We start from the raw sequence: 26206 nt of genomic DNA on the forward strand, positions 1-26206 counted from the left end.
AATGATCTCCCTGCATCAATAAAACTCATTCTGTAGAGACTTTCAAGTACAGTTTTAAGATGCACTTAATTTCACTTTTGCATGGCTAGCATACTGGCATAGTATGTTACTATGCTTTCTACCCTTTTAAATTTATTTTATTAGTGAACAGAGCAGGCTGTAGCCTCAAGTTTTTGAAAGTCTGGGTCTTTTACTGAAACCTTGCGCTAGTGGCTGGTGATCACCTTAGTATTTCTTCTGTTTTTCTTGTTGCTTAATGCTGACAAATTATACTGTATTTGTTGTCTTTCTGCCGCCTGATTGTGTTTTTTCTCTCTCTTTGAGGTGTGGCTCCATCCAGAGATGGGAGCAGGTGTCTTCTTCTGCAGGCCTCCTGTATTGTGCACCAGCATGGATTCTCAAAATTTCCTGTATAATTTCCTGTATTGCCAGTTGTGTCTGTAGCATGGCCCAAGGAGAGGGTCACCCCTTTGATTCTGGTCTGCTTGAGGTTTCTTCCTCAAATCATCAGAGGGAGTTTTTCCTTACCACTGTCACTTGTATGCTTGCTCTAGGGGTTGGTAAGGTTAGACCTTTCTTGTGTGAAGCGCATTGAGGCAACTTTGTTGTGATTTGGCACTATATAAATGAAATAAATTAAATTAATCAAATAAATTAAATGTCTGTATTACTAGCTCAAGAACTTTTAGAAAGTCATATTTATTGTTTGTGTTCTTCTGGGAGCATGCTCACCCACTAAATCACTCTGTGATATCTTAGACTGGAAGACCATCCAAGGTGTTGTGGAAATTGCACAAAGTATCATTGGTGCTCCTCTCCATGCCATCGCTGATCTTCAGCAAACGCCACAGCTCAACTGAACTGTCAACCCCAGCTCAGGCTACTGTCCCTCTCCTCATGGAATCTGTCACAACTCTTGGACTCCACTGTTCCACCTCCCACTTATTCACAGACTACCTAGCTTACATAAAGCACAACACACCATTCTTCTTACTTTGCCTGAATTCAGTATCCCTCCGTTTTGTCCACAGTTTGTACTGCTCCTTGCACTGTGTATCTATACTAAAGATGGGTATCGATAAGATTTTATTGATATTGATACCATTATCGATTCCACTTATCGATCCGATTCCTTATCGATTCCCTTATCGATATCTCATGTGAATTTTTTGTGTACTAAAAGTAGGCTTTACAGGTTTTCTATGTCAAAGGGTCAAAGAGCTTTTTCTTTTCGTGCACCTGCTCTGTGGAACAGTCTTCCTGTGACCGTGAGGCAGTCGGAGTCCATAGACATTTTTAAGTCAAGACTTAAAGCCTATTTTTATTCTCTTTCTTATAAATAGTTTTTTTTTTATCAGTTTTATTCTTTTACTTCTGTTTTTATTTATTTATTTTAATTTTTTTATGTTGAACTGTTCTATGTGAGGCGCCTTGAGATGGCTTTTGTTGTGATTTGGCACTTTATAAGCCGATTAAATTGAAATTGAACAACATTTTATTGAGTCTTAAAGTAAATAAATATGAAATTTATCCTTAAATCCTTAAACTTTGGACATAATAAACTCTACATGGTGGAGCCTTGATCTCTGGACATAAATAGAAATAAACAAAATCTGTAGTTTTTGTCAAAAGCTTTTCCTTTCAGACATTATTGGCATCAGTGTCTTTCCATACCTCTGAGCTGAGCTCTTGCAGCTGACTGCGCTGCACGTCAGGATGTAATTTTTAAAGAATGCAGCATGTCTCATTTTGGGAGGGAAAAAAAAATGTTTTAGTCTATTGTAGTTTCTTGTCTGTATTACATTTGTAAGCTGTGTCATTTTATTCAAAGTGGCAATTTGTTTTGAAGTTATTAATTCCGACCGGACTCTGTCTCAGCAGAGAGCCACTCAGTGTTTGGAGCTGTGCCAACAGAACGGAGGATGATTCTCGTTTCTTGACTGCAACAAGACAAGAGTCCCAGTTCATGACTTTAATCCACACAAAAGTGACTCATGATATTTTAACGGCTTTGAGAGGAGTTAAGAAGCAAACTTGCCGTTTTTGAAGAGCAGCAAATCAAAGAACCATGAGCCAGTGGATCGAAGCATTGTTTCATTGGTTCACACTTCAAAGTGGTGTCGTGCTGCAGAAACAGTTGATTACAGACCCGCTGCAGGGTCTGCAATCAACTTAGAGGAATGATCATTTTTCCGACAAACACCCTCAAAAACAACAGCTGCTCTGAAGGACTGATAAGGGAATCGTTAAGCAAAAAGGCTATTGATATTGGTGGATCGAATAATTTCTTAACGATACTCGAAAAGAACTGGTTCTCGATACCCATCCCTAATCTGTACATATTGTATACTGTGTACATCATATAAATATCCCAGGTGCAGACTATGCACCTTTGTAGCTTTATTACCTTATTGGTTTTGCACTTTCTGGTTCAATGTACTTGAAATGTTTGTGTGCAATGACAATGAAATTGAATCTCATCTAACAGCAGGTTGCCTGCATGGATCACAAGTTCAACATTTCTTTTCATTGGAGTTATTTGAAGTTGGCACATCTCCTTGGTTTATCTTCAAGTCTCCCCCCACTGAATCTCACTGCTCACATTTTAACATTGCATTACATGCCCCAACCACATGGGCAGCATGCATTTATATGAAGGTTAACCACTGGTTAACGTCCTCATTTAAAGGCTTGTATCAGCAATAAATGGGTGATTCTTTAACTACGGGCACTATTGGCCTTGTAAATGTAATTTCCACCACACCATTGCCTTACAATATAAAGTGCCTTGGGGCAACTGTTTGTTGTGATTTGGCGCTATATACATGTGCACTGTTTATCTCCATAGAAACTACCCAAACAATCTTTCATACAAACTGTTTAAAGGGACATTACAGTGTTGTGGTGGAAATTACGGCAATAGTGTGGGACAACTACATTTTGTTTAAAAAAATCACAACAGTTGTATGACATTGAATACCCCAATTATGTTTTGATTATTTTACTGATATTTTATTCAGAGATATTTTAAAACGTTAAAAAACGTTTCTTTACCATTCATTTTTATCATTGAAGATCAAAAGTCTGGGTGTGGGACAAGCACAAAACGGCAATATTTGCATATAATGATGCTGAAAAAAGGTGAAAAGTCATCATAGACTACTAGAACAAATTTCTTAACACACTTTCATTGTAAAGATAACTATAAAAGCGTGAAATTTCCCCTTTTTTCTGTTTTTCATACAATATGATCAAAGGACATAATAAGTGCCCGTAGTCTAAGAATCACCCAAATATATTGTGACATAACAAGTAAGTCAGATAGCCATCTGAAGAGGTGAAATAAATGCATGCCAATTTTCGCTGATATCAAATCAAATCAGTTTCAAATCAAATCAGTTTTATCTATATAGCCCCAAATCACAACAAACAGTTGCCCCAAGGCGCTTTATATTGTAAGGCAAAGCCATACAATAATTACGGAAAAACCCCAACGGTCAAAACGACCCCTGTGAGCAAGCACTTGGTGACAGTGGGAAGGAAAAACTCCCTTTTAACAGGAAGAAACCTCCAGCAGAACCAGGCTCAGGGAGGGGCAGTCTTCTGCTGGGACTGGTTGGGGCTGAGGGGAGAGAATCAGGAAAAAGACATGCTGTGGAAGAGAGCAGAGATCAATCACTAATGATTAAATGCAGAGTGGTGCATACAGAGCAAAAAGAGAAAGAAACACTCAGTGCATCATGGGAACCCCCCAGCAGTCTAAGTCTATAGCAGCATAACTAAGGGATGGTTCAGGGTCACCTGATCCAGCCCTAACTATAAGCTTTAGCAAAAAGGAAAGTTTTAAGCCTAATCTTGTAGTAGAGTAGAGAGGGTGTCTGTCTCCCTGATCCGAATTGGGAGCTGGTTCCACAGGAGAGGAGCCTGAAAGCTGAAGGCTCTGCCTCCCATTCTACTCTTACAAACCCTAGGAACTACAAGTAAGCCCGCAGTCTGAGAGCGAAGCGCTCTATTGGGGTGATATGGTACTATGAGGTCCCTAAGATAAGATGGGACCTGATTATTCAAAACCTTATAAGTAAGAAGAAGAATTTTAAATTCTATTCTAGAATTAACAGGAAGTCAATGAAGAGAGGCCAATATGGGTGAGATATGCTCTCTTCTTCTAGTCCCTGTCAGTACTCTAGCTGCAGCATTTTGAATTAACTGAAGGCTTTTCAGGGAACTTTTAGGACAACCTGATAAAAATGAAATACAATAGTCCAGTCTAGAGGAAATAAATGCATGAATTAGTTTTTCAGCATCACTCTGAGACAAGACCTTTCTAATTTTAGATATATTGCGCAAATGTAAAAAAGCAGTCCTACACATTTGTTTAATATGCGCATTGAATGACATATCCTGATCAAAAATGACTCCAAGATTTCTCACAGTATTACTAGAGGTCAGGGTAATGCCATCCAGAGTAAGGATCTGGTTAGACACCATGTTTCTAAGATTTGTGGGGCCAAGTACAATAACTTCAGTTTTATCTGAGTTTAAAAGCAGGAAATTAGAGGTCATCCATGTGTTCATGTCTGTAAGACAATCCTGCAGTTTAGTTAATTGGTGTGTGTCCTCTGGCTTCATGGATAGATAAAGCTGGGTATCATCTGCGTAACAATGAAAATTTAAGCAATGCTGTCTAATAATACTGCCTAAGGGAAGCATGTATAAAGTGAATAAAATTGGTCCTAGCACAGAACCATGTGGAACTCCATAATTAACCTTAGTCTGTGAAGAAGATTCCCCATTTACATGAACAAATTGTAATCAATTAGATAAATATGATTCAAACCACCGCAGCGCAGTGCCTTTAATACCTATGGCATGCTCTAATCTCTGTAATAAAATATATGACGGTATTCCTTTATTAATAGGCTCAAAACATTTCCTTCTTGTTTCATATGGATACACAGACATTGTGCTGTATGTTTTCTTTTGGGAAGCTTGCAACTCAGGCTTCCTATAGGTCACAGTACACAGTAGAATATAGTAGAATTCAGTAAGCTGTATTTCTGGGGCTTGAGACTGACCTAGATCCCTTAGGCTGTATGACGAAGGGCTGCATGTCAGCAAAGCTGTTAAACATGAAGAAATTTGATAGTTTAGCAAGTGAACTGTTTGCCAGATGTTGTCTGGTACTAACCGTACTTTTTTATGTGTCTGTTTGTGTCTCTGTAGGTGAGAGGAGGCGTAAAGTGGTGTGTGTGCGTAAGAGTGATCACCTTGAAGTATCGGACCAACGCTGTGAACATTTACCTCATCCTGTTGTCATGACTGAGCCATGCAACCAGGACTGTGAAGTCAGGTGTGCATTAAAGCACACACACAAATATACAAATGTTGTTTTATTTTAATACAATAATAATCCACATCCAAGCATTGCAAGAGGTCTTACAAACTCCAGACAGACAAATTACAATGCTTATTGTGTTTTGTCTCTACTGTCACATAGGTGGCATGTAGCTGGAAAGAGTGAATGTTCAGCTAAATGTGGCCCTGGCTATCGCAGCCTGGATGTTCAATGTATGAAGTACAGCCTGTTGAAGAGACAAAGTGAGCGGGTGGAAGCCAGTGCATGTGGAGATATCTCCAAACCTCAAACCAGAGAGTCCTGCCACGGAGACTGTCTACTCAAGAGCTGGCAGTACAGTGCCTGGTCACAGGTACAGTGCACAGAAGAATTATATTTCATGTATCAAGCTAACAGAATGTTAGGTCTCTTCAGAGTCTCCTTGCAAAGAGTTGGTATAATTTTATATTAAATAACCAGTTACACTGGATATCACATGTATTGTGAGGGCATCTCAGCTATGACACAGGGCACAGTCAGTTCATCGGGCATATTGACAGTCTTATGGCAGGGAGTAGTTCGGTCACCATCAGGATGGCCGATTGAACCTTTGGGGACTGTGGCTTTGTCATCATAGTGGGCTGATGTGCCCTTGGGTGTTGTGGCATTGTCGTTGGTGGGGCAGGCGACCCCTCTGAGGCCGTTACATCATCTGTGGCATCATTGTCAGGGGCCAGGTGAGCTCTCAGGAGCTGTGGCATCATCATCAGGCTGGCCAGGCAAGCCCTCGGCAGCTGTCGCGTCATCGTTATGGTGGCTGGGTGGGTTGGGATTTGGAACCGCAAGTGAAGTGAGGCGCACAATCCTTGGCCATCTTGGAACCAGGAACCAAAGACACAGCCACGGTGTCCTCTGGAGTGGGATCTAGCTACCCAAGGGTTGCAGCTTCCTCTGGGTTGAGCAGGTCAAGTGCTGACTAAGGGAAGGCTTCTCAGTGGATGGTTTGCATTTTCTTTTGGACCTGTTGCACCATGCCTTGTACATGGTTTGTCCATAAACCTGAGGAATGTCTGTGGGTGATAAGTCTGGGAATGTTACTGAGTCACTCTGGGACTGACAGCTAAGACAGGAACATGGTGAGCAGAAGTAACTGGGGAGCGTCAACTACTGGGGACTGGACTAAGAAGGAGGAGTAGCTGGAAAAAAAACAAAGTCAGCAGGGTTGTTGATTTAGGTGGGAAGTGATATGTGTAAGAAATGTTCTTTTAGTTGGGAAAAACCATGAAATATTATGTCAAGGGTCAAGGTTTTATTTGACTATTTCATCAATTGTATGTACTGGGTTGGTCCCCCTGCTGTCTTCAGAATTGGTATAACTGCCTCAGTTCTTTGTGGTATTGGTTCAACAAGTTGTAAGAACATTTGTAAGAGATTTTGGTCAAAATTGACTTGATAGCATCAGTCACTTGCTGCAGTCAGTATACTATCACAGCCCAGTCTCATGCGTTTTACATGTTCCCGTCACAAAATGAGTCACATTTTCGTGACATGTTTTTTTTTTAACTTTACTATATCTAACCCTGGCAGCACGGTGGCTTAGTGGTTAGCACTGTTGCCTCACATCGAGAAGGTCATTGGTTCAATTCCCACCTGTGGCCTTTCTGTGTGGAGTTTGCATGTTCTCCCCGTGTTTGCGTGGGTTTCCTCCGGGTGCTCTGGTTTCCTCCCACATCCAAAGACATGCGGGTTAGGTGGGTTGGAATCTTTAAATTGCCCATACGTGTGCGAGTGGGTGTGAATGTGTTTGTTTGTCTTTTTGTGGCTCTGCGACAGACTGGGGTCCTGTCCTGGGTGTACCCCACCTCACGTTCTATGACTGCTGGGATAGGCTCCAGCTCCCCATGACCCTTGATTGGACTAAGCGGTTGCAGATGAGTGTGTGTGTGAGTGTGAGTATATCTAACCCTAACCCTAACCATAGCCTAAGCCTCTCCCTTATCCTAACCCACCAGCCCCCCTGTGTCACCCTGCATTTCATGCTCCTGTCACAAAATGCATTTGTGCCCCGCAACGAAAAGCGTCGCATTTTCATGACCGTGTCACAAGCCATAGATTTATTTTCATTTCATGATGCCATTACAAAATGGCATGAAATACGGTTGACCATCACTACCAGCCTGAAATATTGATACAAGGCAAGATGCTTTCATGCTCATTCATTCATGTTCTATGCCTGCTTTCTCCAATCAAGGTTCATCAGACAACCAGAGCCTATCCCAGCAGTGAGGCAGGGTACACCCTGTAGAGCATGCCAGTCCATTGCAGAGCCACATACAGACAGAAACACATTCAGACCCACCTACGGCCAAGTTAAAAGTTTCCAATTCATCTAACCTGCATGTCTTTAAAAGTGGGAGCAAGCAGGAGCGCCTGGAGGGAACCCAAGTGAACACGGGGGCAATATGCAAACTTCACATAGAAAAGACCAGATGGGAAGTGATCCCACAACCTTCTTGCTATGAGAAAACAGTGCTAACCACTAATCCACTGTGCCATCTGCTTTCATGCCAAAATTTAAAACTATCATCTGAATCTTACAGCAGAAATCAAGATTCATCAGATCATGCAAAGTATTTTCAATGTCCAATTGTCCAATTTGGCCAGCCCTTGCCCAGTCTAGTCTCTCTTTAGTGTTCTTAGTTAACAGGAAGGACACCCTTTGTGATCTTCTGGTGCTGTCATCTATCTCCTACAATGTTTAATCTATTGTTTTTTAGACATGTACTTCTGCATACCTTGTTTGTAACGACTGATTATCTGTGTTATTGGTGCCTATCTGGGCATTCTTCAATGCCTCTGCTATCAAAGCATTTTCACCCAGAGAAGTTCTCTGGTGCTACTTCTTTTTTGGAATATTGTCTTCAGATCTGAGAAACGGATGTGTCTGAAAATTCTTTAAATTAACATTTTATGAAATACTCAAACCAGCATGTTGGTACCAGCAACCATACCACACTTTAAATCATCTTTCTTGCCAATTTTGATGTTTGCTTTGACTATCAGACGCTATTGACCATCTCTCTTCATGCCAAAATGTATTGAGTTTTTGCCATGTGATTGTGACCCCACATATAGAATCTTGGGTGGTGCTGTGGCACTGTGGGCCACACCAGCCCCTGGACAAAAAGGGTTGAGCCAGTTAATGGACATCAAACTGTTAAACAGTTCATCTGGAAAGTGCTTACATTTTCCCCCATTTTGTTATGTTGCAATCTTATTCCAAAATGGGTGAAATGTTTTTCCTCAAATTTGTACACACAATACTCCATAATGGCAATGTGAAACAGTTTTTTGAGATTTTTGCAAATTTATCAAAAATAAAATAAACTAAGAAATCACACGTACATAAGTATTCACAGCTTTTCCCATCAAGCTAAAAATTGAACTCTCGTGCATCCTGTTTCCACTGATCATCCTTGAGATGTTTGAACAGCTTAATTGTTGTCCACCTGGGGTAAATTTAGTTGATTGGACATGATTTGGAAAGACACACACCTGTCTACATATAAGGTCCCACAGTTGACACAGTTGATGAAGTCAAAGTAATTGTCTGTAGACCTTTGAGACAGGACTGTCTCAAAGCACAAATCTGGAGAAGGGTAGAGAAACATTTCTGCTGCTTGGAAGGTCTCAATGAGCACAGTGGCCTCCATTATCCATAAATGGAAGAAGTTCGTATTCATCAGCACTCTTTCTAGAGATGGCCGCTCTTCTAAACTGAGCAATCAGAGGAGAAGGGCCTTAGTCAGGGAGGTGACCAAGAACCCAATGGACACTCTGTCAGAGCTCCAGCATTTCTCTGTGGAGAGAGGAGAACTTTCCAGACGGACAACCATCTCTGCAGCAATCCATCAATCAGGCCTGTATGGATGAGTGGCCAGACTGAAGCCGCTCCTTAGTAAAAGGCAGTTTGGAGTCTTAAACCACAAGAAACAAAATTCTCGTCTGATGAGACAAAGATTGAGACAAAGATTGAACTCTTTGGCGTGAATGCCAGGTGTCATGTTTGGAGGAAACCAGACACCATCCCTACAGTGAAGCATGGTGGTGGCAGCATCATGTTGTGGGGATGTTTTTCAGCAGCAGGAACTGGGAGACTAGTCAGGATTGAAGGAAAGATGAATGCAGCAATGTACAAAGACATCCTGGATGAAAACCTCCTCCAGAGTGCTCTTGACCTCAGACTGGGGTGACGGTTCGTCTTATAGCAGGACAGTGACCCTAAGTACACAGCCAAGATATCAAAGGAGTAAATGGTAAATGGACTGCATTCATATAGCGCATTTCCATCTGCATCAGACACTCAAGGCGCTTTACAAATAATGCCTCACATTCACCCCGATGTGAGGGTGCTCCCATACAAGTTACTCTCTACACACTGGGCGCAACTAGGGGATTAAGGACCTTGCCTAAGGGTCCTTAGTGATTTTTCAGTCATGCTGGGATTTGAAACGGGGATCCTCTGGTCTCAAGCCCAACATTTTAACTACTAGACCATCACCTCCCCTTGTCCTTGTCCTGAAGGAGTGGCTTCAGGACAACTCTGTGAATGTCCTTAAGTGGCCCAGCCAGAGCCCAACCCTGAGCACCTTTGTTTATTTCTGAAGGGGGACCACTTGCCACAGTTATTGTCCCAGATTCATGCTTACAAATATTTTGTTCCCAGTGCTCCAAGACATGTGGGCGTGGCAGCCGTACCAGAGAGTCCTATTGTATGAACAACCTGGGCAGACGGTTGGTGGACAGAGAGTGCAGCGAATATCAGAGAGTGGTCACAGAAACCTGCAACAACCAGCCTTGTCCAAAGTGGACTGTCAGTGAGTGGACAGAGGTGAGATTTTCTCAGACCTACAGATAAAAGATACTTGCCAACCCCTGAAGGGAATTTCACATTAATAAATAAATAAATTCTGTCCAGTTTTGTAACCCCAAACATACGTCTAAGCATTCTCAGTTTCTTCTTCTGTGGCATAGATTGAAAGAAATATTAATTGTGGAACTTTTGCTTTGCCTTGGCACTTTATTAGGGATGCATTCCTGTTTGGTCCTTTGCAATTGTTAGATTGATGTTCTCACACATACACATTTTGTCATCAATTTCATATTCTGTCATTCTTCTGTCATTCCTCAGTGTCTGGTGACTTGTGGGAAAGGGGTGAGGCACAGGGAGGTGTCCTGTCGTACAGCAGCCAGTGGCGAGAAGCTGAGTGACCATTTCTGTGACTCATCCAGTAAACCTTCTGCTGTGGGGAGTTGCAAGCTGCCTGACTGTGCGTCTTGGCAGGTTGGCGTCTGGGGAGCGGTGAGTCGCATACCCTCACACGATGTATATGCACCAGTATAGTTCAACTTCTCTGCAGATTATATGTGTATGAATGTGTGGCTTTAAAAAATAATAGTCCAGTTTATGCATGTAGATCAAATGGCTCCACAGACATATTTCTGTGTATTTACAGAGGATCTCCTTGTGTAATTATAATTTGCTGTTCAAATAAACATATCCCGTGGCATGTCTCTGCTATTTTGTTCAATATAAACATGGACAGATTGTATCATATCTTAGTTTAAATTGGGCCTGTGAATGCATGTATGCATATGTCTTTGTTCATACAGCATGGATGTCTTAATCATGCATTTTTTTTTAAGTTCAACTTGGCTGAGGTCTCGTCTAAGATGCAGTTGTGATCACACGTTTACATACACTAGCTGTTCTTTTTCTGACACTGGTGTCAGCGTTCTTGTGGCTGATCCAGCAGTCGAGAGCAAACCACCAAATTTCTGTGAGATTGCAAAGGTGATGAAAGAAGGTAGGGAAAGCTACAGTGATCTGAGGTATCAGGGCTGAACACCTGAAAGAGGCTGGAGGCACTGTTCTTCTGGCATTCCAAGTGATCTTTGCTTCGATTTGGCAGACAAATATTATTTCAACAAGCTGGAAAAAAAAAACTTACTGTTCTCTGAAAAAGAAAGGGTGATTTGCAAGAACTACCGAGGTGTTAGGCAAGGCACTTGAGATGATCATTCACAACAGGATTCGGTCCTAGCTACTTGCCACTCAGTAACTGGAGCAGTCTGACCACATTCCTGTTAGGTACGTTTGGATGGCGACCACAAGCATCTGGTCAAGGTGAAACTTGTTGAAGGGCATTCATCCAAATATTGCAAGTACATAGAGTAAAACCTAGTGTCCACGTTTCCATCAGTTTCCAGGTGGGCTGCAGATACAAATTGAGAAGCAATCTGCATCTGAAGCCGCAAAACAGGGTAAAGATGAAGCTGGCAGTGACCTTGCCACTGGTGACACCTATTCACAGGATGGAATATTTCACCGCCTGCTTGCTTTGCTGCCGTGGTGATCTTTAGGATAACAGCTCGGGTACAGATCTGCATCAATGTCTGGTATAAATCTAATGACATCAGCTTGCCGGTGACCCAGTTGAATTCCCAATGATTTCTATTGGCATCAAAATTTTGCACCATCCAAAATTTTATTCTCAATCCCGACACTCCAGATGGTGGGCATCACGCTCCATGATGATCATGTATGCTTGCAGATGGGTTGCATATGGGTTGGTGATTATCTCATGTGTTTGCTATTTTGCAATTTTTTTCTATTGGGAAGCCAGACGCAACCTAACAGGATGCATGTGGACAGGGGGTTTAAACAGTGACTCTAAACTTCCATACGTAACGTAGGTGCTCTAACCACTGAGCCATCACACCCACAACAGGAAGGGTATCTGGCATAAAGCACGTACCAGATCCCAGTGTGGATCTGGACAGTCTCTGCACCAAATTCTTGTTTTTAAATTAAAGATGTATGTTGCACAAACATTCTGCTCAGAAAAAGAACAGCTAAAGAAATTATTTAAAGCCCAATGTTGCCAGGACACGTATGTCCATGATAAGTACTGTAGATGTAAATGTCTGACCACAAGGACTATTAATGTTTTCTTACTTGTACATATTTCTTTTTTTCTTTTTATGGGTGGTACACTTGACTTAAACTTTATCTTTCAGTGTGCGGTAACCTGTGGTCATGGCTACCAGATGAGAGCTGTGAGATGTGTGTCCGGACTCTATGGTGAGACAGTAGATGATCGAGAGTGCAATGCTGCAGCTAGGCCCAGAGATAGCCAGGTAAGAAAAAAAAAGAAGTCGTATTTCATTCTGTCCAAATTGTTGAAGTGATCAATGTTCAGTGGTCAAGTGCACTCACAGAACACTTACTTCAGCAATGGACCTCCTCTATTTATGTTCCGGATTTAAATTTGAATTTGCTGAATTCTGAAGTAGTTCTCCTCCTTCATTATTCCATCCAGTTTGTGCACTGCATCGGTTACACAGGGAGCAAAACAGTGTCAAAACGTTACAGCTGGTACAGTGTTGTTGGGGTTTACACCTCCAAACATACAAACATCTGGTCATTGTGGGTAACAACTCAATATTTGATTCATCTGGGCAGAAACCTTTGACCCTGTGGTCAAATCAAACTTCAATTGAGGTGGAAGGTGCCTTCTTTCTTTCACTGCAGCCTCCCAGTCCATGCTAATGTAAAATTCACTTGACTATAGACAGTGACGAATGGCATGGTGGTTTAGTGGTTAGCACAGAAAAGCTACCAACTGCAGGCAATCATGCTCACTAATAGAAAGTTAGAGATCTTGGCAAGTTAAGACATTTGGTGTCTTAACTTGTATGGTGGATAAGTGGTTTGCACTGTTGCCTCAAAGAGAGAAGGTCCGGAGTTTGCTTCCGACCTGGTTCTTTCTGCGTGGTGTTTGCATGTTGTCCCCATATTTGTGTGGGTTCCCTCCCTGTGCCCTGGCTTTTTCCCACTTCTAAAGACATGCAGATTAGGGGAATTGGTAACTCTAAATCAGAGGTCTCAAACTGATTGCAGAAAGGGCCAAGAGGGTGCAGGTTTTCTTTGCAACCACCCGCTTTGCCAGGTGATTTCACTGATGCAGTGGATGGTTGCAAAGAAAGTTTGAGACCTTTGCTCAAAATTGATGTATGTGTGAGTGAGAGTGTGAATTTGTGTTTGTCTGTGTGTATCAACCCTAAAATATACTGGCAGCCTGTCATGTGTGGACCCTGCCTCTCACCCAATAACCACTGGATCGGCTCCAGCCCCCCTGTGACTCTTAACTGGAATGAGAGGGCTAGGCAAATGTATGTATGTATGTATGCATGTATGTGTGTATGTTTGGATGATTTTGACAATGTGTTGATTTCAGCAAATCTAAAATTATTTAAAACTTGTGCACTAAATATATATTCAAAATTTTTGTTGTCTTCTTTTAACCATCATATAAAAATACATCAACATTTTATTGTGTGAATAATGTAAGTAATGTAATAATTCTGCTTTTAATAAGTATGACAGATATGATAATGTCTTTGATCAATGGCTGGAAATTCCCTTGTGGGATGTTTGATAAAAATTGAGTAATAGTTTTTTTTCTGCCTATATCTCAGTTTCCTAAAAGGTGGAGTATTTAAGACTGGGTAACATCACAGATTCTTTAATGACAGTTGCCCAGATTGGGAACACATCTTAATATGTTTACTAATCATCTAATGCCAGCCTAGTAATCACCTAATCCTAGTTTACTAATCACCAAATGCAAATATGTTTGACTTTGTTTAATTTATGCATCCATCCATCCATCCATCCATTTTCTTCCTCTTTATCCGGAGTCGGGTCACGGGGGCAGCAGCTCAAGCAAAGCCACCCAGACCTCCCGATCCACACACACCTCCCCTAGCTCCTCTGGGGGAACCCCAAGGCGTTCCCAAGCCAGCCGAGAGATGTAGTCCCTCCAGCGTGTCCTGGGTTTTCCCCGGGGCCTCCTCCCAGTGGGATGTGCCCGGAACACCTCTCCAGCGAGGCGTCCAGGGGGCATCCGGAAAAGATGCCCGAGCCACCTCAACTGACTCATTTCAACGTGGAGAAGCAGCAGCTCGACTCTGAGCTCCTCCCGAGTGACCGAGCTCCTCACCCTATCTCTAAGGGAGCGCCCAGCCACCCTGCGGAGGAAACTCATCTCGGCCGCTTGTACTCACGACCTCATTCTTTCAGTCATGAGCCAAATCTCATGACCATAGCTGAGGATCGGAACGTAGATCGATCGAGAGCTTTGACCCCCTACTCGGCTCTCTCTTCACCACGACGGTCTGATACAGCGACCGCATCACTGCAGACGCTGTACCAATCCGTCTATCGATCTCACGCTCCATCCGTCCCTCACTCGTGAACAAGACCCCGAGATACTTAAACTCCTCCACTTGAGGCAAGGACACTCCACCGACCTGAAGAGGGCAAAGCACCATTTTCCGGTCGAGAACCATGGCCTCGGATTTGGAGGTGCAGATTTTCATTTGGACGCTTCACACTCGGCTGCAAACCACCCCAGTGCACGCTGAAGGTCCTGATTTGACGAAGCCAACAGAACCACATCGTCCGCAAACAGCAGAGACGAGATTCTGTGGTTCCCAAACCAGAACCCCCTCTACACCCTGGCTGCACCTAGAAATTCTGTCCATAAAAATAATGAACAGAACCGGTGACAAAGGGCAGCCCTGGCGGAGGCCAACGTGCACTGGAAACAGGTTTGACTTACTACCGGCAATGCGAACCAAGCTCCTGCTTCAGTCGTACAGGGACCGGATAGCCCTTAGCAAAGGACCCCGGACCCCAATTTATGCAGCATTTTATATTGATAAACCATAACGTGTATTGCATTGTCACATCCAAAATAATTGCTCATAAACATCCATTGCTTCATGTCATTGATTTTTGTCTGACAATAATTTCATAACATTGTGTGTGTGTGTGTGTGTGTGTGTGTGTGTGTGTGTGTGTGTGTGTGTGTGTGTGTGTGTGTGTGTGTGTGTGTGTGTGTGTGTGTGTGTGTTTTGTAGGACTGTGAAATGCCAGCATGTCCATGGGCATCACCTGCACAAAGCACACCTCATCCTGACAAGTCTGCTCAGTTCTTGAGTCAGTGGAGATACGGCTCCTGGACTGCTGTAAGAAGACTGTTTATTGGCTCTATCACAGCACATTCCACTGTCTAAGTATCTTTATATTAATCGCCAAGTGGCCTCTATGTGCATGTGTGCATGCCTGTGTATGGCTTCAATCACGGAGAAACTGGGGAGCGCTGACGTTTGCCATTTGGTGCGCTTGTGTATTTTTGTTCAAGCATGAACGCCACAAAAACAGAAAGTTGATAGGACTAATATTTTTTGATAAATTAGGAATATTAGCTAACAACACTGAACAATGGACGTTAAAAATTAAATTCTGGTCTTGCACACCATTCCAGCAAGGGGCAGTAAATCATCTATATATTAAAAGCTAAGTGGCCTCTGTATAGGTGTATGCAGGCGTGCATTTATGGGTGTGTGCATCCTTGTGTGTAACTTCGATCATAGACAAACTGAGGAGAGCTGACATTTGCTGTTTGGTATGCTTCAACGGAATGTGTGTGTGCCGCAAAACGGAATGTGTGTGTGTGTGTATATATATATATACCTACATTCAATCACGGAGAAACAGTGGAGAGCTGACATTTGCCTTTTGGTATGGTTATACATTTTGGGTCAAGGATGAACGCTGCCAAAATGGAATAGGACTAATATTTTTGGAGAAACTACAGATATTAGCTAACAACACTGAACAATGGACGTTGATAAATAGTTCAATGTAAGTACGTAATATAAATGTAAATACGTTAAAAATACATGTTAGAAGAAAGTAAAAACACTTATTTCAATTGTGGTCCATTTATAAATCAAATGGCAAAATAGAGGCAAATAATAATAATATTAATAATAAAATAATAATAATAATAATAATAATAATAATAATAATAATAATAATAATAATAATAATGGTGTATATGATAACAAGAGCCTAAACAATTTATAAATACATTATGACAGTAAATTAACATTTAACAATTATGTAATTAACAGGAAATAAAAGGGTTAAGTTCTTCCTCTAAAAACTGTTGAGGTCTAAAATTCTAAAACATTCTGGACTCACACCCCATTCCAACTCATTATAGAAACTTTGCATAATTTATTACCACCCTTGAAAAATGTCAGCTATCTATTTTATAAACACTACAGAATCTAGAGCCCATGGATCCCCACGGGCAACATGCTAGTACCTTTTAAAGTGGGTACTGTTGTCAATTATTTTAATATTAATGCAGTCAGAAGATACTAAAGTTAAAAAGTAATATAGTTTTTGAACATGTTGAAGGGCAGAGTAAAAAAACTTCAACATTTACAGAGACAGCCATATTTAGACCAATTCAAATGTATCGTGGTTGTAATGACACGATTCCCGATTTATAAAATCCGATGAATGCCACAAACGTTATGTCTGTTTCTGTGTATGTGTGTGTCATAGAACTGTACTCACTGCTCTCCAGTTTGGATGCCATCTGTGTATGCATGCAAACATATTAAGTTAACTTATTAGATTTCATTGAGTTTTATGTTACATGGAGTATTTGGTATTACTTATTGTGCCCACGCTTGTGTACAGAAATACAACACACACACACACACACACACACACACACACACACACACACACACACACACACACACACACACACACACACACACACACACACACACACACACACACACACACAGGCTTCACGGGCTGTGCTGAGAGGCCCCTCTGTCTCTCTGATACATTGCATTGTTACTCATTGCAAATGAAAACCAGATTTCATCTAAACACGTCTTCAGTCTCTGAACTGAACATCGTCTGTCAGTCTGAAAGATGGTGTAAGCTTGCATGTCATGGGGCTAGTGCCAGTGTGGTCTTTAAGACAAATACACGCACCACATGCACAGGTCGACACTCATGTATTATGAGAAATAGCAGAATTTTGAGTGTCATTAATATGGGTGAGTTACTCACCTGTATTTGATATTTGATTGCATTAGGTATTCATTCTCTTAGACTATGATATCCCCATGAGATGCCTGAGGCACACCTTAAGATTATCAACAAGTTATGGTCATTGTTTATATTTATAGTTTCAAGCTCTTTTTTCTCTGCTAAAATTTTATTTTTTCTTAGGGAATCAATAAAGTTACATGTTATTTTAATTGAGGACACAAGTGAGGGCAAATGTGCGCAATGTATTCACTTAAAATCTTTTAAAATACAAGATATCAAATTTTATCAATCATGTCAGGGTGGGTGGAGATGAGACTTGTTCAGCCAGGAGAGCAGGTTCTGATTGTGACTGAGACTTATGCTGGCCTTGAGTGGTGGCCTTCTTCTTCTATTAGGGGTCACCACAGCAGATCATTCACCATCTGCATGTTGTCCACCACCACATCCATAAACCTCCTCTTTGATCTCCCTCTTCTCCTCCTGTCTGGCAGCTCCATCCTCAGTATCCTTCTCCTCTATACCTCCTATACCCCCGGGTGGCTCCTCTGCATATGTCCAAATCTTGCTTCTCTTCTTGCCTGTGCTGTCATCCTCAAATCCAACACATATACCTTCACCATCTTGCACCACCCTTGCAACTGCACTATTCCACCGTTTTCCCCCTCATTCATACGTATAGTACTCCACCTTGCTCCTACTGACTTTCATTCCTATTCTGTGCTGAGCATATCTCCACATTTCCAAGCTCGTTTCAACCTGCTCTCTTCTCTCACAACAAATAACAGTGTCAACTGCAAACATCATAGTTCATGGAGACCTAATCTTGTCCATCAACCTGTCCATCACCATTGCAAACAAGAAAGGGCTCAGAGCCAACCCTTGATGAAATCCCACCTCCACTTTATAATGCTTCTGAAATTTGTATGGTGCATACCACCTCTGTCACACTTTCCTTGTAGATATCCTGCACCAGGCAAACATAATTCTATGTCACTCAAGATTTCCTCACACAAGAATTCTCCTCTTGGCACCCTGTCATAAGCTTTCACTAAATCCACAAGCACACAATGCAAACCATGCATTGCATCTGCAGTGTTCTTTTTCAGTATGAAACAATATTGCTGCTCGCACGTCATCACCTCGTTTCAAACCTTAGCTTCCACTTCTTGTTTCACTAATGTTATGCTGTGGCTGATCAGCTTTATGCCTCTGTAGTTACTGCAATTCTGCACATAACCCTTGTTCTTTAAAATTGGAACCAGTACATTTCTTCTCCACTCCTCAGGCATGCTCTCACTTTCCAAGATTTCATTTATTAATCAGTTTAAAAACTCCACTGCCATCCTTCCCAAGCATTTCCATGCCTCCATTATGTCATCTGGACAAACTGTCTTTACACTCCTCACCTCCTTCCCAGCTGTCCTTACTTCATCCTTACTAATTTGTTTCCCTTCCTGATTTACTGTCTCCACATCATCCAGCTTTCTCATTTTCTTCATTCATCAGGTCCTCAAAATATTCTCTCCACCTTCTCAACAAACTCTCATCGCTTGTTAGCACATTTCCCTCTGCATCCTCTATCACTTTAAACTGCTGCACATCCATTCCAGCTTGATTTCTTTGTCTGGCCTTCATTAGTATTCAACTTCATGAAGAGCTCACATTTGTCCTTTCCTTAGCCTTTGACACTTCTCTTTTAACATTATGCTGCATCTTCTTGTACACCTGCCTACTTTCGTCATTTTGCTGACTATCCCAGTTCTTTATCACCAACCTCTGTCTCTTTATAGTTTCATTGTCATCTTCATTCCACCACCAAATCTCTGTCTTTCTTGTTCTGTCCAAATGTTCATCCCAGTACCTTTCTTGTTGTCTCCCTCACCACATCTACAATCCCTGGCAAAAATTATGGAATCACCGGCATTGGAGGATGTTCATTCAGTTGTTTAATTTTGTAGGAAAAAAGCAGATCACAGACATGACACAAAACTAAAGTCATTTCAAATGGCAACTTTCTGGCTTTAAGAAACACTATAAGAAATCAAGAAAAAAAATGTGGCAGTCAGTAACAGTTACTTTTTTAGACCAAGCAGAGGAAAAAAAATATGGACTCACTCAATTCTGAGGAATAAATTATGGAATCACCCTGTAAATTTTCATCCCCAAAACTAACACCTGCATCAAATCAGATCTGCTCGTTAGTCTGCATGTAAAAAGGAGTGATCACACCTTGGAGAGCTGTTGCACCAAATGGACTGACATGAATCATGGCTCCAACACGAGAGATGTCAGTTGAAACAAAGGAGAGGATTATCAAACTCTTAAAAGAGGATAAATCATCACGCAATGTTGCAAAAGATGTTGGTTGTTCACAGTCAGCTGTGTCTAAACTCTGGACCAAATACAAACAACATGGGAAGGTTGTTAAAGGCAAACATACTGGCAGACCAAGGAAGAATTCAAAGCGTCAAGACAGAAAACTTAAAGCAATATGTCGCAAAAATCGAAAATGCACAACAAAACAAATGAGGAACGAATGGGAGGAAACTGGAGTCAACGTCTGTGACCGAACTTTAAGAAATCGCCTAAAGGAAATGGGATTTACATACAGAAAAGTTAAACGAAAGCCATCATTAACACCTAAACAGAAAAAAACAAGGTTACAATGGGCTAAGGAAAAGCATTCGTGGACTGTGGATGACTGGATGAAAGTCATATTCAGTGATGAATCTCAAATCTGCATTGGGCAAGGTGATGATGCTGGAACTTTTGTTTGGTGTCGTTCCAATGAGATTTATAAAGATGACTGCCTGAAGAGAACATGTAAATTTCCACAGTCATTGATGATATGGGGCTGCATGTCAGGTAAAGGCACTGGGGAGATGGCTGTCATTACATCATCAATAAATGCACAAGTTTACATTGATATTTTGGACACTTTTCTTATCCCATCAATTGAAAGGATGTTTGGGGATGATGAAATCATTTTTCAAGATGATAATGCATCTTGCCATAGAGCAAAAACTGTGAAAACATTCCTTGCAAAAAGACACATAGGGTCAATGTCATGCCTCTGTGTGTCAACAAAACAACTCAGTGTTTTACTCTAATTTGGGTCAAACTTGGTGGAATTATTGAGAGCCAGCTAAGGAGAATTCAACTGTAATGAATGAATGAATGAATGAATGACTGAATACATAAATAAATCTGTTAAAATCAAGGTCACAGGCCAAGGTCCAAGTCTTGTCCAATGTTGAAGTCATATATCACCTTTATTTTGGTCACATGATATCTTACTTTGGGTGACCTTGAAAAGTTAAAATGGAAGTCATTACTGTTTAACTCAAACAGTTTGAAGGCCATATGAATGAAACACGATGCAAGGCTTGTGTGTCAGTAAAGGATGATGTGTTTAAAACAACATGAGATAAGATAAAGATATGGATAAGATACAGTATACTTTATTGCCCCCAAAGGGGAAATTAATTTTAGTCTCCAGTTACTGCACCACAAACATACAATAGCTTACACCCTATGTGAAAGTAAACACATAAGTAGAAACGTGTATATAAACTCCACTGCATCATCTGGAACATAGACATTGACACAACATAGTTACAGCTCAGCCCAATGAACATAGCACAAGGGGTGGGGGTAAAAATTAAACAGCAGCAGCAAACAAGGCTGTAGGAAGCCACATACATAAGATAATGGACAATAAATAATAAAAAAACACCAATATTTGTTGCTGTTTAGTTCTTATATTTATTCAGTCTACAGTTTGGCAAATTGAATCGTCTACCCGAGGGTAGCATAGCAAATTCCTGATTCATGACGTGAGTGGGGTCATCTGGAATCTTCCAGTTCAGTTTTAGACATAATCGTAATAATGTCAAGTTCACACAGAACCATATATTATGATATCACTTAAACACAGAGAAATAATTTTCATGAATTTGTCTGAAACACGTAAGATGCAGGTATTGTCCTCTCTGAGTGTCCATTCTAGCTTTTAATCCCCCGTTGTCTGAAGGCCCAAAGCGGGATTATGTCGATTTCCGTCTGTATGGCTCTTGATGAACAAATCTAGACTCCATCAGTTTTATGAGTGGGCATTCTGAAATTAACTCCTCTCTCATTTTTAGGAGGAATCTTGTGAAACTTGGTGCAAGTCCTTGTTATAAGTTGTTTATATTATTGTATTGTTTGAGTTGGGCCCATTTAACCAGCGATATGGCCAGTCAGTTTCATGAGTGGGTGCCTGCATTCTGAAATAAACTCCTCTCACATTTTTTTGTGAGAATTTTAAGAAACGTGGTACAATTCCTCATTATAGGTTCGTAATACACATAATGTCATATTGTACAAGGATGACACATTTTGGCAACGTTATGGCCTTGATTAACAAATCTAGTCACTGCCAGTTTCATGGGTTGGTGTCTGTATTCTGAAATAAACTCTCACATTTATTTTTTAGTGTGAATTTTTTGGAAACATGGTACAATTGCTCGTGATAGGTTAGTAATACACATAATGTTATATTGTACAAGGATGACACATTTTGGCAGCGTTATGGCCTTGATTAACAAACCTAGACACTGCCAGTTTCATGGGTTGGGGTCTCTATTCTGAAATACACTCCTCTCACATTTATTTTTAGTGTGAATTTCAGAAAACATGGTACAATTCCTTGTTATAGGTTGGTAATACACATAATATCATATTGTACAAAGATGACACATTTTGGCAGCGTTATGGTCTTGATTAACAAACCTAGACACTGCCAGTTTCATGGGTTGGGGTCTCTATTCTGAAATACACTCCTCTCACATTTATTTTTAGTGTGAATTTCAGAAAACATGGTACAATTCCTTGTTATAGGTTGGTAATACACATAATATCATATTGTACAAAGATGACACATTTTGGCAGCGTTATGGTCTTGATTAACAAACCTAGACACTGCCAGTTTCATGGGTTGGTGTCTGTATTCTGAAATACACTCCTCTCACATTTATTTTTAGAGTGAATTTTAGAAAACATGATACAATTCCTTGTTATCGATTGGTAATATACATAATGTCATATTGTACAAGGATGACACATTTTGCCAGAGTTATGGTCATTGATTAACAAACCTAGATACTGCCAGTCTCATGAGTGGGAGCCAGCATTCTGAAATTAAGTCCTCTCTCATTTTTAGTTGGAACTTTGTGAAACTTGGTGCATGTCCTTGTTATAAGTTGTTAATGTTTTCGTATTGTTTGAGTTGGGCCCATTTAATCAGAGTTATGGCCCTTAATTAATGACTCTAGGCTCTGTCAATTTTATGAGTGGGTGCCTGCATTCTGAAATTAACTCCTCTCACATTTATTTTTAGTGTGAATTTCAGAAAACATGGTACAATTCCTTGTTATAGGTTGGTAATACACATAATATCATATTGTACAAAGATGACACATTTTGGCAGCGTTATGGTCTTGATTAACAAACCTAGACACTGCCAGTTTCATGGGTTGGGGTCTCTATTCTGAAATACACTCCTCTCACATTTATTTTTAGTGTGAATTTCAGAAAACATGGTACAATTCCTTGTTATAGGTTGGTAATACACATAATATCATATTGTACAAAGATGACACATTTTGGCAGCGTTATGGTCTTGATTAACAAACCTAGACACTGCCAGTTTCATGGGTTGGTGTCTGTATTCTGAAATACACTCCTCTCACATTTATTTTTAGAGTGAATTTTAGAAAACATGATACAATTCCTTGTTATCGATTGGTAATATACATAATGTCATATTGTACAAGGATGACACATTTTGCCAGAGTTATGGTCATTGATTAACAAACCTAGATACTGCCAGTCTCATGAGTGGGAGCCAGCATTCTGAAATTAAGTCCTCTCTCATTTTTAGTTGGAACTTTGTGAAACTTGGTGCATGTCCTTGTTATAAGTTGTTAATGTTTTCGTATTGTTTGAGTTGGGCCCATTTAATCAGAGTTATGGCCCTTAATTAATGACTCTAGGCTCTGTCAATTTTATGAGTGGGTGCCTGCTTTCTGAAATTAACTCCTCTCACATTTTGTTTTTAGTGGGAATTTTAGGAAACATGGTACAATTCCTCATTATAGGTTGTAATACACATAATGCCATACTGTACAGTGACACACTGTGACAGAGTTATTGCCCTTGATTAAGAAATCTAGACACTGCCAGTTTCATGAGTTTGTGTCTGTATTCTGAAATCAACCGTCACACACCTTGAAACGTTATCAGAATGTAGCAAGTAGTTATACCAAAGCAGCATTTGCCAGCAGGGGACATTGTGCTCTTAGAGCACTGCTGTTAAAATGACATTTGTGTTGGTGATGTTTTGCGCATGTCTGCAGATACATGCTTTTCAGCTGTGCAAAACATTTAGAACGTAGCTCGCATATTTCAGCAAAGTTTTGTTTGGTACATGACATATTTTTAAACTGCTGTCATTGATAAGTTTGAATCAGACTTCACTTGATTGAATCCGTTTAATCAACACATTATGCTCGTGTTCACTGAATCAAATTTTAAGTCTTATGTTTGGTTTAGCATTTTGTGTATGTGCATGTCTCCCAGTGCTCAGTGTCTTGCGGCAAAGGAAAGCAAGAACGTTATGTCAGCTGCCGTGATGCCCTCGGGGGAGTGGCTGATGAATCATACTGTGCCCATCTGACCCGCCCCCAACAGTCATCCGACTGCTTCAGCCCCTGCGGCCAGTGGCGTGTGGGGGAGTGGTCTCCTGTGAGTAAACCATCCAACACTGTGTCCAATCAATGCAGATGTTTTCCACTATGCACTAATCACTCTTTCCACAAATTGAAAAATTACCTTGAAACAAAATGAGCGTTTGTTTATATGATCTCAGTTAAATCTTGATTTGTGAACATTAAGACTGCCAGACACAGTAGAATGCAAAGTCTTGTCTGCATGAACACATTTGATTGACTCTTTATGTCACCTCACCTTTTACGGCCAATTAAAGTGCTTATGATGTTTGTTTTCTCTCCCCTGTGTTCAGTGTTCAGTGACGTGTGGCATGGGAAGAAGCACCAGACAGGTGGTCTGCTCTAACTACCACCAGCCAGTGGACCAGTCTTTCTGTGACCTGGACAAGAGGCCTGCAGCAGAACAGGAGTGCACTTCTGCACCCTGCTCCCCCATCAACCACCGTCAGCGCATCAATGACCAGCCCTATGGATATCCACAGGACCCTGGACACCATCCGGGGCACAGCAGCTGGAATGTTCCATCAGAAGACAACCAGTGGAGGACGGGACCATGGGGCGCAGTATGTTCACCATGTGATCTGTTGGGATTAAGTGTTTTGTCCTGTGGTAAAGTGATTAAAGAGAGAAATTTTGTTAATCGCTCACCATATGTGAGCCTCTTTTGCTACAGGCTGATTGATATTCTTTGGCACAGGACTGAATATTTAATGTTCAGCCAGTCTTTGTAGGACTGTGTGTGTGATGGTGTGGTGTCCTGGAGACATGAACGTGTGTGCGCGCACACATTCTTGTGAACACATGAACATGCGGGTTGAGATAGTAAATGTTTTGATTTTCCAGGGTTTAGAACCATACATGGTAAAGGACTTCACAAACAGCAAGAGACAAACTGCAAGACACTCTAACTGCTGGAAAGTGTTCATTTATAGTGTGTCAGTGCACACTGACTTTTAGTACACTATTGGTGTGTAATCAAAACAAGGCTGGTTTCCCTCTCATAAAGCTTGGGGCAGATCTGGACCTTTTCTTTTTTTCATTACCTCCACCAAGGAGGTAATGTTTCAGTCCTGATTATTTTGTCATTTGGTTTGTTTCTTGACAAGAGATTTTGAAAAACCACCTACTTGAATTTGGTGTTGAGTTCCGATAACTGTTAGACCGCTAACATGTTTTTTTTTTACATAACGAGTAACGTTGAAAAACATTTATAATCCTTTTTGCTCCAGTCTGCTATGTATTTCACAGCAGTGAGATAGCTAAGAGGAGCTGAGCTCAACTCTGCCCTCAGCAGAAAGGGCCGGCTACCAAACTGCCATAATAATAATAATAATAATAATAATAATAATAATAATAAAAATCATAACTATGTGTAACAAGTTACATAATGGCCCATCGATGAAGCAGAGGTCTTAAAATGGGAAGCAGGTTTGACTTATGGTTTTGATTTATAAATGAAATTATTCCAGATAGAATAACTACATTAATGTAAACTCTTAAAATGTACAAAGTGGATAAAGTGGATATATAACATGTATCTGTTAATTCTGAAGATTTGAACATTAACACACAGGTGCCCAAAGGGATTATGGGTAAATTTAACCTCCGCTCATACTGATTGGTTGACTAATTCATTCTATGTAAAACCCAATACAATGTAACATGTGTTGGTGTTTACAAATAAATGTGCTTTTGTAAAATATGTCATTTTTTTCATTTGTGTAAAAAAAAAGAAAAAAAAAGATGGCGACCGGTTATATCACAGTGTTGTCGACCACAGGATTTTAAAATTGTCTGTTGGTTTCCAAAACCTGAGAGATCACACACCTGGAGATAAAAAATCATAGATCTGACAGGTTTGGTTGAACAGTGTGTGGTATCAGCCACACGGTAAAAACAACACACATGAACAGATTTCACACACGAACATTCCCAGGTCAGACACCTCACTTTCTGATTGGCTGCACATCACATTTAGCTCCTCACGTCCTTCCGAGCAGATCAGAGTGCTCTTAGCACACCACACATGGGAGGAATATCTGATGAGATTATATTTAGCATCATCACGATTGTCGGGGCATCCTTAAGATTATCGGAAGGAGAAGA

The 26206-nt window shown here is 40.9% G+C and overlaps 1 protein-coding gene and 1 long non-coding RNA gene across 2 annotated transcripts in view; one reads left to right on the forward strand and one right to left on the reverse strand.

Annotated features, from left to right (window-relative positions):
• Positions 1-26206, forward strand: part of LOC117515510 (A disintegrin and metalloproteinase with thrombospondin motifs 20) — a 387004-nt gene that overhangs the window by 272555 nt on the left and 88243 nt on the right. The window contains exons 19-26 of the mRNA XM_034176092.1: positions 5224-5350; positions 5498-5708; positions 10062-10226; positions 10527-10697; positions 12416-12535; positions 15323-15430; positions 23952-24116; positions 24394-24663. Coding sequence (XP_034031983.1) covers positions 5224-5350; positions 5498-5708; positions 10062-10226; positions 10527-10697; positions 12416-12535; positions 15323-15430; positions 23952-24116; positions 24394-24663 — 1337 coding nt within the window. The remainder of the gene's footprint in view (positions 1-5223; positions 5351-5497; positions 5709-10061; positions 10227-10526; positions 10698-12415; positions 12536-15322; positions 15431-23951; positions 24117-24393; positions 24664-26206) is intronic.
• LOC117515512 lies at positions 7698-20566 on the reverse strand. The gene is made up of 3 exons (XR_004562175.1): positions 20557-20566; positions 19898-19901; positions 7698-7804 (listed from the first exon to the last, which is right to left on the reverse strand). It is a non-coding gene; the product is annotated as an uncharacterized LOC117515512 (long non-coding RNA).

This window comes from Thalassophryne amazonica, chromosome 8 (genome assembly GCF_902500255.1).
Source record: "Thalassophryne amazonica chromosome 8, fThaAma1.1, whole genome shotgun sequence".
Lineage (NCBI taxonomy): Eukaryota > Metazoa > Chordata > Actinopteri > Batrachoidiformes > Batrachoididae > Thalassophryne > Thalassophryne amazonica.